General features: G+C 41.0%; 1 protein-coding gene and 1 long non-coding RNA gene across 4 annotated transcripts in view; one reads left to right on the top strand and one right to left on the bottom strand.

The window, feature by feature from the left end:
• The window catches only part of CA10 (carbonic anhydrase 10), a 339096-nt gene extending 326077 nt beyond the window's left edge, over window positions 1–13019 (top strand). For all 3 annotated transcript variants that reach the window (XM_073310788.1, XM_073310787.1, XM_073310786.1), the window contains 3 exons: window positions 6810–6964; window positions 10199–10373; window positions 11857–13019. In XM_073310788.1, coding sequence (XP_073166889.1) covers window positions 6810–6964; window positions 10199–10373; window positions 11857–11879 — 353 coding nt within the window. In that variant the 3' untranslated portion in view covers window positions 11880–13019. The remainder of the gene's footprint in view (window positions 1–6809; window positions 6965–10198; window positions 10374–11856) is intronic.
• Window positions 1–17651, bottom strand: part of LOC140897767 (uncharacterized) — a 156019-nt gene that overhangs the window by 59550 nt on the left and 78818 nt on the right. The window lies entirely within an intron of this gene.

A 17651-nucleotide genomic window follows, 5' to 3' on the forward strand; every position in this document is an offset into this window, starting at 1 on the left:
TGAGTTTGGACCAAATAAGGACTCAGTTCAATATTTGCTTTTATTGGGCTACAATATTTTCTTCCACCTCTTCATTACCCTTTTCATCCCTTTCTTGGGGCACATTAAGATGGAAAGAGAAACTCTACCTCTTCTGGCACCTTAGAGACTAACCAATTTATTTGAGCATAAGCTTTCGTGAGCTACAGCTCACTTCATTGGATGCATACTGTGGAAACTGCAGCAGACATATACACAGAGACCATGAAACAAGACCTCCTCCCACCCCACTCTCCTGCTGGTAATAGCTTATCTAAAGTGATCACTCTCCTTACAATGTGTATGATAATCAAGATGGGCCATTTCCAGCACAAATCCAGGTTTTCTCACCCACCCCTCCTCCCCCAAAACACACACACACAAACTCACTCTCCTGCTGGTAATAGCTTATCCAAAGTGACCACTCTCTTTACAATGTGTATGATAATCAAGGTGGGCCATTTCCAGCATAAATCCAAGTTTAACCAGAACGTCTGGGGGGAGGGGTAGGAAAAAACAAGGGGAAATAGGCTACCTTGCATAATGACTTAGCCACTCCCAGTCTCTATTTAAACCTAAATTAATAGGATCCAATTTGCAAATGAATTCCAATTCAGCAGTTTCTCGCTGGAGTCTGGATTTGAAGTTTTTTTGTTGTAAGATAGCGACCTTCATGTCTGTTATTGCGTGACCAAAGAGATTGAAGTGTTCTCCAACTGGTTTATGAATGTTATAATTCTTGACATCTGATTTGTGTCCATTTATTCATACCACACAACAGAACCACTAACCCAGAAACCTATCCTTGCAACAAAGCCCGTTGCCAACTGTGCTCACATATCTATTCAGGGGACACCATCACAGGGCCTAATAATATCAGCCACACTATCAGAGGCTCGTTCACCTGCACATCCACCAATGTGACATATGCCATCATGTGCCAGCAATGCCCCTCTGCCATTTACATTGGTCAAACTGGACAATCTCTACGTAAAAGAATAAATGGACACAAATCAGATGTCAAGAATTATAACATTCATAAACCAGTCAGAGAACACTTCAATCTCTCTGGTCACGCAATTACAGACATGAAGGTCGCTATCTTACAACAAAAAAACGTCAAATCCAGACTCCAGCGAGAAACTGCTGAATTGGAATTCATTTGCAAATTGGATACTATTAATTTAGACTTAAATAGAGACTGGGAGTGGCTAAATCATTATGCAAGGTAGCCTATTTCCCCTTGTTTTTTCCAATCCCACCCCCCCCCCCCCCGACATTCTGGTTAAACTTGGATTTATGCTGGAAATGGCCCACCTTGATTATCATACACATTGTAAGGAGAGTGGTCAGTTTGGATGAGCTATTACCAGCAGAAGAGTGAATTTGTGTGTGGGGGCGGGGGTGAGAAGACCTGGATTTGTGCTGGAAATGACCCACCTTGATTATCGTGCACATTGTGGGGAGAGTGATCACTTTGGATGGGCTGTTACCAGCAGGAGAGTGACTTTGTGTTTGTAGTTTTTGGAAAAGGGGGGGGGGGGTGAGAAAACCTGGATTTGTGCTGGAAATGACCCACCTTGATTATCGTGCACATTGTGGGGAGAGTGATCGCTTTGGATGGGCTGTTACCAGCAGGAGAGTGACTTTGTGTTTGTAGTTTTTGGAAAAGGGGGGGGGTGAGAAAACCTGGATTTGTGCTGGAAATGGCCCACCTTGATTATCATACACATTGTAAAGAGAGTGGTCACTTTGGATGGGCTATTACCAGCAGGAGAGTGAGTTTGTGTTTGGGGGGAGGGGGGACAGAAGGTGAGAAAACCTGGATTTGTGCTGGAAATGGCCCACCTTGATTATCATACACATTGTAAGGAGAGTGATCACTTTAGATAAGCTATTACCAGCAGGAGAGTGGGGTGGGAGGAGGTATTGTTTCATGGTCTCTGTGTATATGTCTTCTGCAGTTTTCACAGTATGCATCCGATGAAGTGAGCTGTAGCTCAGGAAAGCTTATGCTCAAATAAATTGGTTAGTCTCTAAGGTGCCACAAGTACTCCTTTTCTTTTTGCGAATACAGACTAACACGGCTGTTACTCTGAAATCTACCTCTTCTGTCATTCCCATGAATTGCTATTTAGAGGGGTCTGTAATATGCACTGTTCACTTTCTTGCCATAAACGTGCTCCAGCTGAAAACAGATGTAGTGGACCTGGTTCATCCCAGGTGTGGCTCCATTGCTCAGTTTCAAGCGGAAAAAATAGACCACAACTTAAACATAATTCAACCAAAGCATCAATGTGGGCAAATAGCTCTCAGATGAACTGAATACTGGTCAGCCCCAAAGAATCAGATTATATCTTGCGGGACCCTGAGACTCAAACAAGCTAATATGGGGCCTGATCCAGAGGCCAGTAAAGTCAGTGGGAGTCTTTCCATTGACTTCAATCAGCTTTGCATCAGACTCAAACTCCAAGGTTTTTTTCCCCCTTTGGGCCCCACAACCTGGTAGATAGCTCACTTCTAACCCTGTTTACATGAATTCAGGGTGCCACCCAGGTCAGGCTTCATCTGTGCTGGAGTGTTTAAGCTCTTACTTTCACTCTGTATAGAAACTCCATGTTCCTACCCACCTTTGTGCCTGGTTTTTGATGATCTAAACCCAACCCTCACATGCTCAGTTGGTTGCTCCTGCTAATCTCAGCCTTGTGACTTCCACTTAAAGCTCTGTCGTTTATTTCTTGGATGGGATACACAGAGCATTGTTATTTTATAACTGCAGTTCAAATCTGTGGCGTTATTTGTAACTCAAATGGTACTTACTGAGTGCATTACATCACAGTAAGCAAATAGATCTAAGAGTGGGAGAGCGGCACACCAGGAAATACGTTACAAATGATTTAGGGACTAAATGGTGTTTGTCTCCTGCATAGGTACACAAGGGAGGCAGAAAGCCCAAGGATCCCCTATTCCCCATTCAGAGGTATATCACAAAGGGAGTCCTCGCATTCAGGGCATGCGGTGACACTACAGTTACTTCTGCCATATGCAAAGGGGGCCAGGTCTAGTCCCTACAATTCTACACCAGAGACGGGAGTAACTGCTGCACTCTCCCCAAGGGTATTGCATCATCAGCCAGGCTCTTCTTGCGTTCCCAGAGGTTCTGCCAGAACCACATGGTTTCTTGGACTTCACACTAGAGTGGGGGTGCACCACAACAGCTCAGTTCAGCCCTTTGTTATATGCCTCAGTCCTGCCCTAGATCATGACAACTGTTGTCTGAGGGGACTGAACAGGGCCACTTATGCAGGTTAAAAATCCACATTAAGAATAATAGGCTAAATTCACCATTGGCATAAAACAGGGGCAATTCCACTGAAACAAGTAGAGTTTCCTGCATTTATACCAGCAATGAAGTTGACTGCATGTCTTCCCCATTTGATACCTTGCTGTATTGCTTCTAGCCTTATTCTCATAGTGCCCACCTATAGCAGAGCAGGTAAAATAAAAACGATGTGACCCAAAAATAAGCCATAAATTACTAATATCCCAGATCTTCACTAATTTCTTAGGTTGGCTCCTGGTAGAGACTTCAGGGCAAATTCTGCTCTCGTTTAAACCGTTGCAAACCCATTGAAGTTAATATGGATGTCAATAAGAGAATTTGGCCCTTGGCGTTTGAAACTATCTATTGTTACTGATTCCATGCCATTTAGAATGAACTACACCAGTCTCCCTGGTTTATAAATAATTAGAAGGATGTTCATGTGGGGGAAAGAGGCGTGTAATGACTCCTACAAAACAATCATGGGCATGAAAAAATGCATTCCATGCTCACTAATTCCAGCAAAATTATTGCTACACTGCTAAATATTTTTACTAATAGGGCTTAGTGTATTCAGTCCTCTCTAGCTGTTAAAATTTAACACCATTCTAGCTCAGTAATGCAACAGCAATGGTTTAGCACTTTCATCTGGAACATTTTTTGGCTTGGAAACACATTCAGAATCCCAGGCCTTAGGCCAATGGAGGCTGAACATGTTAACAAAGGTGATAGACTCAGTCACCTAGGTGAGAGTAATAGTGTGTTCCACTCTATTAGTAGACCCCACAATTGATATATAGAACTGCATTCATATTGACTGCAAGTACAAAAAGGGGTGGGACTTCAGATTTCTCACAGCCAAGAAAGTACACTGTGGAGACATCTTTCCTGAAATAAAGATGATTAAGTCTGAACAGATTTTAAATAGATATCAGGCCTGATCTTGTGTAACCCACAGGTGAATGTGTCCAGTCTCTACCCAATCACTGGTGTTTATGAATTATATAGTCCCAGCTAGGGAGACTTCACTGTTTAGTTCATACTGTAGCAACTCATGCATTTAGCTCCCTAAATCCCCAGTGTGTTGGTCAAGATAGCAGCCATCACATTTGCATTCCCTGGGCACTCCAACTATCTACTGCCTGAGACAGGAGTTTGTGATGCAAAAGGGTCTTTTTTCCCCCCTCACACACAACACAGAACAGGTATTTTGCCTGAGTAAGCCTTATCCTTTAGCAGCAATCTCTCAAATGGAGATGAAATATCACATTTTTTCAGTGCTTGCATGCTTCCTTGATCATTGCAACTTTTCTGCTTTCTTTTTGGAAGGTAGGAGAGGGAAATAGAGGAGGAAGGAGTGGAGGTTCTTTGTTAATTGTGCAATACCATGAATGTTGATCAAGGACATTTTATGTAAAAATTGTTGTAAATGAGGATATTGAAACAATAGGTACAGATTTTATTATACTAGTGACACAAAGTAGAGCATAAATAAAGTAAGTTGATATACTTCACGAGTGACACCTGGAGAAATGTGGCTTATATGACACCCACATACTGCAACTGAATCAAAGACTCAAGTCATTTACTTCTATTGAATCTTCACATGCTTGACCACACTTTCATGACTATTTCTGCTGCTGTCAAAGAAAAGAGTGTAACAGGTGAAATGAAGTAATTGCCTGACTTGTCAGCTGTTTAAGATGAAGCTGTCTACACCGAACACTTTGGCTAATAAAAGCTAAAATTTAGCATGAATTTCATAACTTTCTTAAAAGTGAACACAAAAATATATTTACAATTTCAAGAACTCTTTCCCTCCCCTTTTTCTTTTTTCAATAGCTTGTCTAAAAGATGTATTGATTGTAAATTAATTGCTCATTAACATGCTGTTTTTAATTCTAGTTAAGTTTACCATAAATGTTGTATGGGAAACTTCATATAAACTCAGTGGAAAGTCATGACCGTTCTGATATAGATTAGAAGTGATAGACCAAGACCTCAGTCTAAAGCACATGATCACAAATCTTGCCCTGGTCTACACTGGGGGCGGGAGGGTTGATCTAAGTTATGTAACTTCAGCTACATGAATAACGTAGCTGAAGTTGACATACTTAGACCTACAGTGAGTCAACTGCTGCCGTTTCCCCGTCGACTCTGCCTGCGCCTCTTGTGGCAGTGGAGTCCAGGAGTCAACGGGAGAGTGCTCAGGGGTCAATTTATCGCGTCTAGACTAGACGCAATAAATTGATCCCCACTGAATCAATCGCTGATCCGGTGGGTAGTGTAGACATACCCTTATCATTTGGTTTCCACTGCATTTGCTTTCATACCTCCCCATTAATGTCAATGTGAGTTCCTTTCATTTACTGAAAGGAGAAGAAATGTACTTAATCTGCAGCATGGCAGCACACCTTCCTTGCCCACATAGTATTTGCTTTACTCATGAACCATACCAAACACACTACATGCAACTGAAAGCAGCCTCTGAGATTTCACCATTACTTCATCTTACTGGCCCAGCTTCCTCAGTGATGCATCATATTGGTAGAGGAGACAGCTGACAAGTTTAAATGTAAAGTACCCCAGCATAACAACTAGTAAGGAACTGTTGAAGTCTGAAATGCTGCAGAGAATCCTGGAAAATCAGAGTTACAGCTTTGAAAGACTTGCAGAAAGCACTGTAGGGTCAGTGTTATGTAACAGCAATAAATACATACAATATAACAGGGGCTGAGCAGGTTTGAGGACTCCTAAAAGTTATATCCATTTCTAATCATATGCTATCACATGTCCACACTCTGCAGTCATTTACAAAGGGACACCTCATTAATACCACAGAGGATATGAAAAAAAGTGGGAAGGCCAGTAAGTTTCTTTACAGCATATTTTCTCACCTCTGACTTGAGCATTCTGAGTTTATACTGCATCCACTCCCAGTGTGCTCATTAAAGGACAGCAGGCTTCACTGAGCAGCTTTATCATCATACATTAACCTTAACAAGGCAGAACAATCTTTTCTCTCAAACAAGGGTAATTAAGCTTTAATGCTCTTGGTGTTCCCATGGTTTTGTTGAGCAAAAATTGTTCATCTCTCCAAAAATATGGAGAGTCGGCATTCTCCAAAGGCTGCTGCATCCAAATCAATAAATACAACTTCAACCAGCTTTAAACCCAAATACCTAAAACAGGGCCAAATTCTCACTGCAAATGCTTGTGCTAAACTCCCACTGAAGTCAACAGAAGCTGTGAGCAAGCACCTAAGGGCAAAGTTACTATATTAAAATCATAATATCTGTTTATGTCCATGTGTTGATCAATCAATTTGTGCAGAGCACAAGGTATATTTGTTTGACTTTCTAGTTCAGTAAAACTAAGGGTGAGATTCTAGAGTAAAAGACATGTGCAACAAAGTTTGTCGTGTGAAAATATTGCTTGATCTAGATCATTTTTCCCCTTTATTCTCTAGATGATGCATACTTACTACAGGGACTTAATATTGAGGAACTTTATCCCGAGACCTCTAGTTTCATTACATATGATGGGTCCATGACCATTCCACCCTGCTATGAAACAGCAAGTTGGATAATAATGAACAAACCTGTCTACATAACAAGGATGCAGGTAAACTAAAACGAACATAATGGACCTAGTAAATGTCATCAGAAGAATACATATTTTAAATGTATATCTTTGTAGCATCATATTTGAAATTACGTTTCTCTCTTTGGTTTAGTGCGATACTGTATCTTAAACTATGTTTGTTTTGTAATTTCTGCACAAGGGGGTGCTAGAATAACTGAAAAATGCGCAAGTGCAGAAACATAATTGGGACCCTCCCACACTAGGTCAGAAAAGACTAAGAACATTAGAAGAGTGAGGCTTGTGGTCTGATGAGGGATTGTGGCAGCCAGTTTATGTAGTGGGACTTGAGCTAGGACAAAGAGCCTTTGGGGAAGGCTCCAGTCTACATTTTCTGGCACAGAAAAAGGTGGCCAGATTGATGCCAGCACGTGTGTCAAAAATATGGAAGATAGGCCTTTGGTTCCAGAGTGACATATTGAAGGCTACTGTTAGGTAGCAGCAGCATAGAGCAAGCAGTAGGAGCTAGATTCATTCCATTATGTAGGCCAGCTGGGGACCACATTGGTGGAAAATCTTGGCAGCACAGTTCAGTTGCTTTCAACCCCCACTGAGCGCGCCACAAACAGCAGATCTTCAAGTGTGGGTGCCTGGGAAATGGGGGGTCAAAGAGTGGCACCCTCTGGCAGCAGGCCACAGCACCATCAGTGCACCTGCGTCACTTTCCTTTCTCAGGGTAACTGGAGAGCTCCACTTCAGGCTCCCTTGCTTAAATAATATCCCTCCTTGGGACTGGTTTGTTACCAAAGCATAGTTCCAATAGCCTGTAACAGAAGTCCCAAAACATAGTCCATATCATCCCCAGTCCACATTGTCCTTAAAACCCCATTCTTCTTAGCAGGAAAACCATCACCGCCACCCCCAGCCTCTCCGCTTGGAGTGCATCCTCATCATATTCTGGTGTCTTCCACCACACCTAGGCTCCTTGTTGGTCCACTTCTGTCCCTTTGCCAGGACAGCCACCCCAGCCTTTTCAACTCGAGTGCAACCCCTCTCTTCCCAGCGGGAACCCCCACAGCCTCTCTGCTGGGAGGACATCCTGGCCAGAGGAGCATCCCTCACTTCCCCAGCCCTCTCACTGATCCCCTGGGCCCAGCTCTCTAGTGACGTAAGTGGTTAAGCACTTATGTTGCACCCCCTGCCTTCAGACCTCTCTGGCTTAGGAGACAGCAGGCACCTCCCTCTGCTCCCTCCGCTCCCTCCTCCTCACTTTTGCCTTCCAGCCCCGGCTTTCTGGCTTGGAGAGGTCAGCCGGCGAACCCCATTTGCTGCTCTCCTGCCTTCACTCTCTCCCCACCCACTGCAGGAAACACCTTCTGGGTCTGGCAGCTCTCACTTGTGCCTTTTCCTGACTCTCACTCAGACAGCTCTGATTCACTGGGTCTCCCTCTATCAGATTCTGCCTGGTCCTTTCTATCCCCCAGGTATTGCCCTGCCCTCTTAATTGGCCAAATGGGAGCCTATTTTGGCAGAGCACTGAACCTATTTAATTTACTGGGGCCAACCACCGTGTGACAGGTGGCAATGTCAGCCAGGGGATTCTCTGATTCACCTCATCCCCAGTGTATCCTCCATTAGTGAGAATCCTGAGAGCCCTAAGCAGATCTTAAAGCTGTTTTCTCACCTGGTAGAATCCTCAAGAACTATTAGAAACACAGACTGTCCTCCCCCAGAGTACAGCAGCTCCAGCTAACACAGCAGAAGTTATCTAGTCCAAGGAATGAAATAAAGGATGAGAAATTAGGGCTCAGAAGTCACATTGGGGTTTAAAATCGTGTCATCTTTGCCAATAAGATGCTACCGAAAGCATGCAATGTATTTTAACTGCATTGTATTAATTCTGTCCAACTGTGCATGGGTTTGGGGAATACAATTTGTTGTTTCATTCTAAATGGGTAGAGTAATTTAGGGGAGGCAGTTGAGAGAAAATGGGTACATATCATACATACTAAACTTCCCAATGAACGTGCATATTTTCTACAATAAATATTTTTGTTACGTTATTACAACAATAATGAAAATTGTTTAGTAGAAAATGAAGATCAGAATGTTTCTATAGCATACACTGGTACTCAAAGGACATCATCTCATGGTAGCTGCTGCTTGTCAGGCTTTACTGGTTAGATGCATACTACAATATTAATACTGCAAATTGATTTACTGTAATACATACTAATTATACAGTATACTCAGACTAGAGAACTGATGCAAGGCGGAAGATTTCCCTTGAAGTCATTAGCACTTCTACAACATGCAAAACACACCTACCAGTGTAGTTCTCTACAAAACTCTCCAAGCTCATTAGATTCCCCCACTTTCCCACAACTCTAACTAATGAGGTAGCCACCAGGAGGAAATGGTAATGAATAAATGCCCTTTAACCTTTAGATTGCCACTTCAAAAGTCATCGTTAGATGGATAGCTGTTTGGTCTTTTGCAGTCCAGCTGCTAGTGGACATTTGCCCACCCAACAAATACCACCTTCAAAATTGGCAACTTTGTTAGTAGTCATGATAGGTAAAGACTGTCCCATAAAGGAGTCCCAGGTCAAGGCCAAACCTCATTAGGAGGGCAATGTAGGGAAGATTGCACTGGTGTTGACCAAGATAGATCTTTCAGTGAATAGAGAAGATTTCACTCTCCAAGACTGTCAAGTCCCATGCCTTCCAGAAGCACTAACTTCTTTAAAAATACAGATATGGTGCCAATCAGGCTCTGCATTCAGATTTGTGTGGCATAACCAGTACTTGGGCACTTTCACCCAAAGCTGTCTTCTCAATAGCAAGTCAGAGTAGTTACCATAACACCTTTGAGCAATTTTCTCTCATCATTCACCAAATTCCCTTTCTCTGCATCTGCTGCCACTATCTAGTACTATGGATTCCATTTACTTCCTGGTCAGCCAAAGCTCCCTCGTGCCATTTCCATTTATTCTGCACAAAACTGGAGGCTCTCTTTACAGTGGGGCTTAGAGAAACAGGATCATGACCACAAAGGAAATGGTTTTGTCTTTACTTAAGGTATCCCAGTTGCCTATGGGTCTAAAAATATGTTTAGTATAGACTGAATCTCTGTCAACCCACCCCAAATTCCAAATCACAAAAATATTGTTAGTATGCTTTGCATATGATGATTAATCTAAATAGTCTTCAATATTGTTTACTTAACTTAGAATGAAGAATAATACTATAGGACCTTGTTTTGTGTTTTGTACAGATGCATTCTTTACGACTGCTAAGCCAGAATCAGCCATCACAGATATTTCTGAGCATGAGTGACAACTTCAGACCAGTCCAGCCTCTCAACAATCGATGTATCCGAACTAATATCAATTTTAGTTTACAGGGTAAAGATTGTCCAAACAACAGAGCACAGAAACTACAGTATAGAGGTAGGTTTTACATGAGGCACTCTCCAGAACAAAAAGAAAAGGCATACTTGTGGCACCTTAGAGACTAACCAATTTATTTGAGCATAAGCTTTCGTGAGCTACAGCTCACTTCATCGGATGCACAAAAGCTTATGCTCAAATAAATTGGTTAGTCTCTAAGGTGCCACAAGTCCTCCTGTTCTTTTTGCGAATACAGACTAACACGGCTGCTACTCTGAAACCTCTCCAGAACAATCATCTCTACACCTATGTAGAGCTCCTTTCCTCGGAGGATCCTTGTTTGATTTACATAATGTTGTTTTAGTAGCGGTGTACAATGGGACATATCAAAGTGAATCAATATATAAATAGGTGGGATAGGATCTGACTATAAGTGTCAGATTTCAGCTATCAAGTTTAGAATATCTGAAATCTGAGAAGTTTTACAATGATACACAGCATCATAACACCTCACTCCAGTTTATGACAATAGGATAATTTGTAGCTGTAGGTTGTTTTTCTTGAAAAAGAGGTATGGCACGTGCAAATGAGAATCAAAACATAATTGTGCAGATTCTGATCTCAAGTGGAGTAAAATAATAGGCCATGTGACAATTGAAGGAAATGTTATAAGGAAATAAAATGTACTTCTGCTCTGAAAGGTGACTCCATAAAATTAGTAATGTAAGGTTCCACACTGATTATCTCTTAGGTATTTCCAGAACACATCATCTCACTTTATAATTATGATTTTTCCAGTTGCAAACTGACGGTCTAGCTGAGTTCGCTTTAGTTTTCACAACATCAACAACAGACGTTGTGCAATTGGAACTCAGTTTACAATTTCTGTTGATGCTGTTACCGCCAGAACAGCATCCAACTCCCTCTCCCAGGGCTGTGTTGGCTCCACGGAGATCATGGGTATAAACATTGGTAGAAATGGGATAGTATTGAAAGTGAGCAGATATGATAGACTTAAGCAGCTCAATTGAGCAGTCAGGTGCCATTGTGCAGTTGAATCACACTAAATAATTTGATAAAAACACTATGTGAAAAATATCAGGAAGGATGATAGTAGAAGTGGTCTGAAATGGGAAATTCAGGTTTCAGAAAGGAATGATTTCTCGAATATTCCAAATTTTTCAGTTCATATTCCTCCCCTTCCCGTTTTTCTCTTTTCCACTGAAAAATGAGTGAAGGGGGTGAGGAAGGGGTAGAAAGGAAAAAAAAATCTGAAAAAAGGCAAAAACATGACTAAATATTTCATTTTCCAATTTAAAAAATTATAATAATTTCCTATTGAAAAAGATATTTTTCATTCAAAATTTTTTGACCAGCTCTAGTGTAGTGGTAAGACTAAGAGCCACATTCTCAATTCATAATTTTGAAATTACTCAACAACTATTTTCTATAAAATACAAACATTGAAGGCACTTAATTTTAAAAATCAGCAATTTTATATTTGGTGTTTTGTAAAGTATAACTGTTATTACTTTTCTTTCAGTAAATGAATGGCTCCTCAAGTAATTAAGACAAACAGGAAGAACCCCTCACCTCAGTGGAATGCTACTACTGTGAATTGACATAATCTAGAATGCACCCAATCTCATTCACTCTTTGGATTCATGACAGTATGTGCAAACGTGCTGCAAGAAAAAAGCTGCCAAGATGGAAACGTAACTAAAAATTCATTCATATGATTGATCGTAATAAAAAAAAGAAAGAGACAATAACTACAGTAAATGTGATTACAATTTTGATACAGTTTTCCTGAACTAATTTAGCTTCACAAAGAAAGACTTTTCAGCCTTTGTACATATGAAATTCTTTCTTTCCTCCCCTTCAAAAAAAAAAAAAAAAATAAGAAAAAGGTGGCTCCGTACAGCATCAAAGTGGAGTTGTGTTCTGTGTGCCAAGTAATCCTTGGAAAGCTCTCATTCTATCCCTATCATTAATGGATACTGACAAGACAGAACAAGAAGATTGTAGAGGAAACTTATTTCTCGGTTATGATCCTTCTGTTTATTTAATTAAAAAAGGACAGACATTGAGAGATAAGTAGTGTAAATATATCACAGCAGAATATAAAAGAAATTGAAATATATCCCCCTTTGTCACATATCTGTAGTAGGATTTGCCAAAATCAGAAATGATCCATTTTCTGTTTCTTGTTTTACAAAGGTCATACATTGTGTTTGGTTACTGTTAACAACTCAATAAATGTGTTTAACAAATTAATTTAGTACACTCGCTTTGGTTTATTTTTCCTTTCTGAAATGATAAGCCTCTAGCACTTGAGGCAGCTTTACTTTTCTTTTTTACTTTATTTGTTTGCAGCCAGTTTAACTGAGTTAATGGCAATTAGGAATGTATTTAACAAAGCTAGTGTAACTTTAATTCCATTTTATGGTTCATCATTAAGAAGAATTAGGCTCCAGAAGCGGAAGGCAACTGAAAAATGGGTTAGTTTAAAATTACCATTTCCCGGTTTGAGTCCATTATTGAGACATACAAATTCAACCTTGTAAATTGCTGGAAGGGATATATTTTCTTTACAGATGTAGCAGGAGCTGACCAAGTTAAAGCTAATGCCTTTTTTCTTGTTTATAATGGTCATTCACTGTGTTTGGTTACTGTCAAGAACTCAATAAATGTGTTTAACAAGTTCACGTGTGCATATTTTTGATGTTCTTGTATATTACCAATCTTAAAGTTGTCTAATCAGTTGGGTCCCAACTAACCAGGAATCATCCCGCTCTCAGTGATCTACCATGACAGCTATCAAGTATCAGGGGGTAGCCTTGTTAGTCTGTGTCCAGAAAAAAAACAAGGAGTCCGGTGGCACCTTAAAGACTCACAGATTTATTTAGTCTTTAAGGTGCCAACGGACTCCTTGTTGTTTTCATGACAGCTGTGATCATAATCGGGATGTTGCATCTGATCGAGCCAAAGGTGAAACTATCAGGGGCCAAGTATTCTTAGTGGCTGAACCTGGGGTGTGGAATTCCCTGTCACCAAATATCAGGGTGAGCCCAATTTTGCAGTGTGGGCACAGTGTAGAGCCTCTCTTCACACAGACATTGTGTGTCTCAGTGACAGCAGGGGCAGAACAGCCAGCAGCATTTCTCCTGGAGACAAACAAGCAAGAAAAAAAGGCTGCTTTAAGAAAGTATTGTACATGGTTGAATGGTACTGATGTAATTCTTTATAGTGAGCACGGCCCCCAGCTGGTGAAAAGTGCATTATGAATCATAGAATATCAGAGTTGGAAGGGACCTCAGGAGGTCATCTTGTCCAACCCTCTGGTCAAAGCAGGATCAATCCTCAGTTTTTGCCCCAGATCCCTAAATGGCCCCCTCAAGGATTGAACTCACAACCCTCGGTTTAGCAGGCCAATGCTCAAACCACTGAGCTATCCCTCCCACCACAAACACATAGGCTAGATACACATTATTGCTTAGCTACACTCAATTATATGGTGGTCAACATTATTTTCTTAGCTGTAGGTTTGTGTGTATGTTCTTATCCTAAATTGAAAATATACACTACAGTGTCAAAGTTTGTGAGTACTGAAACCAGATAAAAATGTGACACCTGGCCTCAGTGCGACCAATCATCATCACTTCTGCAACCCCACTGACTCTAAACGTGAGAAATTAATCCTGAGGCGGAAAAGGGCGATGCCAATTGAAAGTGGCATTGGACAGAGAGCTACACACACCGCTGCATGGGGCACGGAGTGGCAGTTTGCCATCATTCCATAGGGTCACCTGTTGTACTGACAGCAGCAGGTTGTAACTTACATCTGTGAAATAGCTGGCAGCTGTTCATCGGGGTTTGTCTGGTGACAGAAGGTAGGAAAGATAAGCCAAGTCTCCATTCTGAAACTTTTAATAAGTAATAAAACCTTTTGGGTATTTCACCAAAAGCTAGCTGAGGGGATTTTAGAAAGAAGGAACGACATGCTAGAAAATGCTGGTCCCAGTGAGGATTCATGCTGTGGATTAAGTGAAGCTGGTATATAGAAGCCTTGCAAATAGAGAAATGCAGTAATCACACAGGGATATCGCACATGCATTTGTCAACTTTCCAAATCCATTTTGCAAACTAATGGACTCCATCTCAGCAAGATTTTTTTTTAAATGATAGAAATATTGGAGATAAGTCCAAACTACAGCACATGATCATTTGGGTACGTTCATATCTGGATTCACAAATCAGAGCAGCCCCTTATCATGGGCCAAATCGAAACTCTGAACTCCAATACCCACAAACATTGGGAACATACAGATCATGATTCCAGTTTTGCAGCTTCTCTCTCCAAAATCAAACAGAGCTGAGCATAGATACAGAATGTCATTCCAGAGGCATAACCTGGAACCCCCAATATCTATGGCCAATCAACAAGACCTGTAGATAGCAGTGCATTCTCAGGCCACAGTGATAAGAGACTGAAAGTGCTACATGAAAAACTGAAATGGCAAAGTGCTAAGCCAAAGGTCTGAGTTATATAAAAAAAACATCCTACACAGATCAGATGCAGACTTGCTGATAGAACCCACAGGGGAATGCTGAGAGAAGCAGGAATGCAACTTGGGTTGGGTTGGGAATCGTAACCATACTTTTTTTGTATGATACCACTACAGGGCAGAGTTAAGGTTGTTTAAATGTCTTAACTTTGCATTTCTTACCTTACCCTTACAATAAATCCAAACATGGTAAGGTAACTGTCATTCCGGCTTTCCTACGTTTATTTTGGTTGATTTGGGAATAATTACAACATCCCAATAATTTAGTTTTACCCATAAATAACCGATCCACTCTTTTACTTCCATCTTAATGTAGTTTTTATGGACATAGATATAAGGGCCAACGGAGACATTCAGCCTTGGATGCAGGTCCAGATTCCAAAGTGAACCAGTGTGAAAACCCGGTTTAGACATGAGGTTTTGACTCAGGCCCATCTCTATAATAAATTCAGAGTTAAGCAGCTGGTAAAGCTGAGCAAATAAATAAATAAATTGCCGTTTGTGACATTATATCAAACTGTTTTATAAATTTTAAATGCAAGAAAACTACAGAAAAAGTAAGAGCCCAACATTTAGTACAGGGAAAAGGGAGAGCAGAGAACTATATGGAAAGATTAGCAGAATAAGGATGAACTCTGGGAATTTTACATCACATTTGGTTGTACAGTGTTTGCGTCGTCATTAACAGGAGAAAGGAAAGTAATGGGAAAGATATTTAAAACTGAAGTGATATTTCCAAAGCCTAGAGAATGGAGGGGAATCAGAATCCATATGGAAATTTGCTAGTATTGATGTCTAAAGTTGGATTTAAAAATCAAAAGGCCTTAAGGAAGAAAATGAGATGGTACCATTTATGTCTCAGGTCTAAGCAAGATTTTCCTCAAGATTTCTTCATGCAGTTGGTCCATTAGAAAAGGGGAAAGATATGTCCCCCTCGCCCTTTGGCACAAATAGTTTAGATAGGTGGCTTTAAAAATCAAACTCCCCATGCTCCAAAGGCTCTTGGATAACAGACCAAATTACCCTGGAGAAATAAGCAATTGCAAACTACACATCAGAAAGAGGTGGTCCTAGGCATTATCATAACCTGGACATCTCTACTGTATAGTCCTAGATATTAGGTCAAAGTGAGAAGTTATTGGGGAAATGGCATATTAATTATTAAAATAGTTGAAAAAACCTGTTTTGAGGATATACAAAGAGGGAATGAGAAAGACAGAGACAGAAGCACAGTGGAAAAGAAATGTTTGCAATACACTAGAAAATGTGATAGGAACAAAGAGAAAGCAAAGCTCTCCCTTTCCCTCTCTCCTTTATTTCCGTTTTAATGACACAATAATACAGCAGCAAGGGAAGTTGATTTCAGGTCTTGATTCTTTTCAGGCATAATTTGAAATTTGACAGTAACGAAGAACAACAACATTTAATGCCGAAGTTTTGCCAGACGGATGGCCCCGTTCATTAAACATTTATGCTCTACGCCTGTGTTCCATGTACTGAAGACAAAGCCACAGAAATCAAATTTCATCCAAGCACCGTCCATGCTCTTCTGATGAAGACGTTCAGCTGAAATGCTTGAATTAAAAACTAAAGCACTGACATTCCGTCAACTGATTTACAAATGAACATTTCAACAGGGGTGGGTAGACAGGCAGTTCTGTGAATTCCTCTCTTTAAAGAGTGCAAAATACCATCTCTCTCACGGGTACCTTTACCAAAGGGTAAAGCAGAGTCTGAATTCTGTGGGCAAGGATTTAAAATCATTCAAATAGCAAGCTACCAGCAGAATCTTGTAATTGGCATTCAACATTGTTATGCTTTTGCACTACATTTCGCACAAGGCTCATCTGCACAGACCAGTGCCTGGGGCTTCAAGTCTGAAAGAAAACCAAGTCTCCCACGATCAGACTCTGCTTAGCCTGAGGAAACATGCCATCAAATAAAGCTAAGATAGATGGATAGGCTATTACGATACCCCATGTCACCAGACTAAAAACCAGCAAAACAACATGGGCCAGTGAGATTCAGATCTCATGCTGCTGTAAATCTGGAATAACTTGTCTGACTTCAGTGGAGTTACACTAGTCAATGAAACTAAGATTAGAATCTGAATCCACATCCTGAAGAAAATCATGGTGTCCCTGCTAGCTACCAACGTGAAAAAGGCAGTGATACCCCCCATGAAGACAACTCACAAAGGACCCACACTCTCCTTATCTTCTGCACTAAAACTTAAGACCAAACCCTAACATGAAAATGAAAGACCTGAAAAACTTTCCAAAAGTAACAAACTGAGCCCCTTAACACTGCAGTACCTCTCTGTGAGCAAAGAGAAACTTTTTGTCATGCTAAGAATTTCACCCTCAACATCTTTCCTCTTTTGTCTGGTGCCCTCATGCTCTGCCATGGCACCTGAGGCGGCTACTCTAAGCCCAACAGGCACAGCACAGAGGAGCTAAGTGAGGGCCAAACAAGTCAGGGGAAGATAGGCTGAATTTGAACTTCTTCACTGAGGGGCACTCCCAAATGAGTCATCAATTAGAAGATGAGATGGAAGAATCCGGGCAGCTAGGAGCACAAGTGGGAGTTGGTGGCCCACATAATGAGCAGTGGGTACTGGGAGCATGTTGAAAGGAAAAGGGAGGGACCAGAAGAGTGGGGAAAATGTAGGGACCTGGAGAAGAAAGAGAGTTTAAAATAATTCAAGTAAGGAGGAACAGAGCACTGGGTAGAAGGGAAGAGAGGAGGACAGAATAACCTGAATTGAGAG

Source organism: Lepidochelys kempii, chromosome 14, assembly GCF_965140265.1.
Source record: "Lepidochelys kempii isolate rLepKem1 chromosome 14, rLepKem1.hap2, whole genome shotgun sequence".
Classification (NCBI taxonomy): domain Eukaryota; kingdom Metazoa; phylum Chordata; order Testudines; family Cheloniidae; genus Lepidochelys; species Lepidochelys kempii.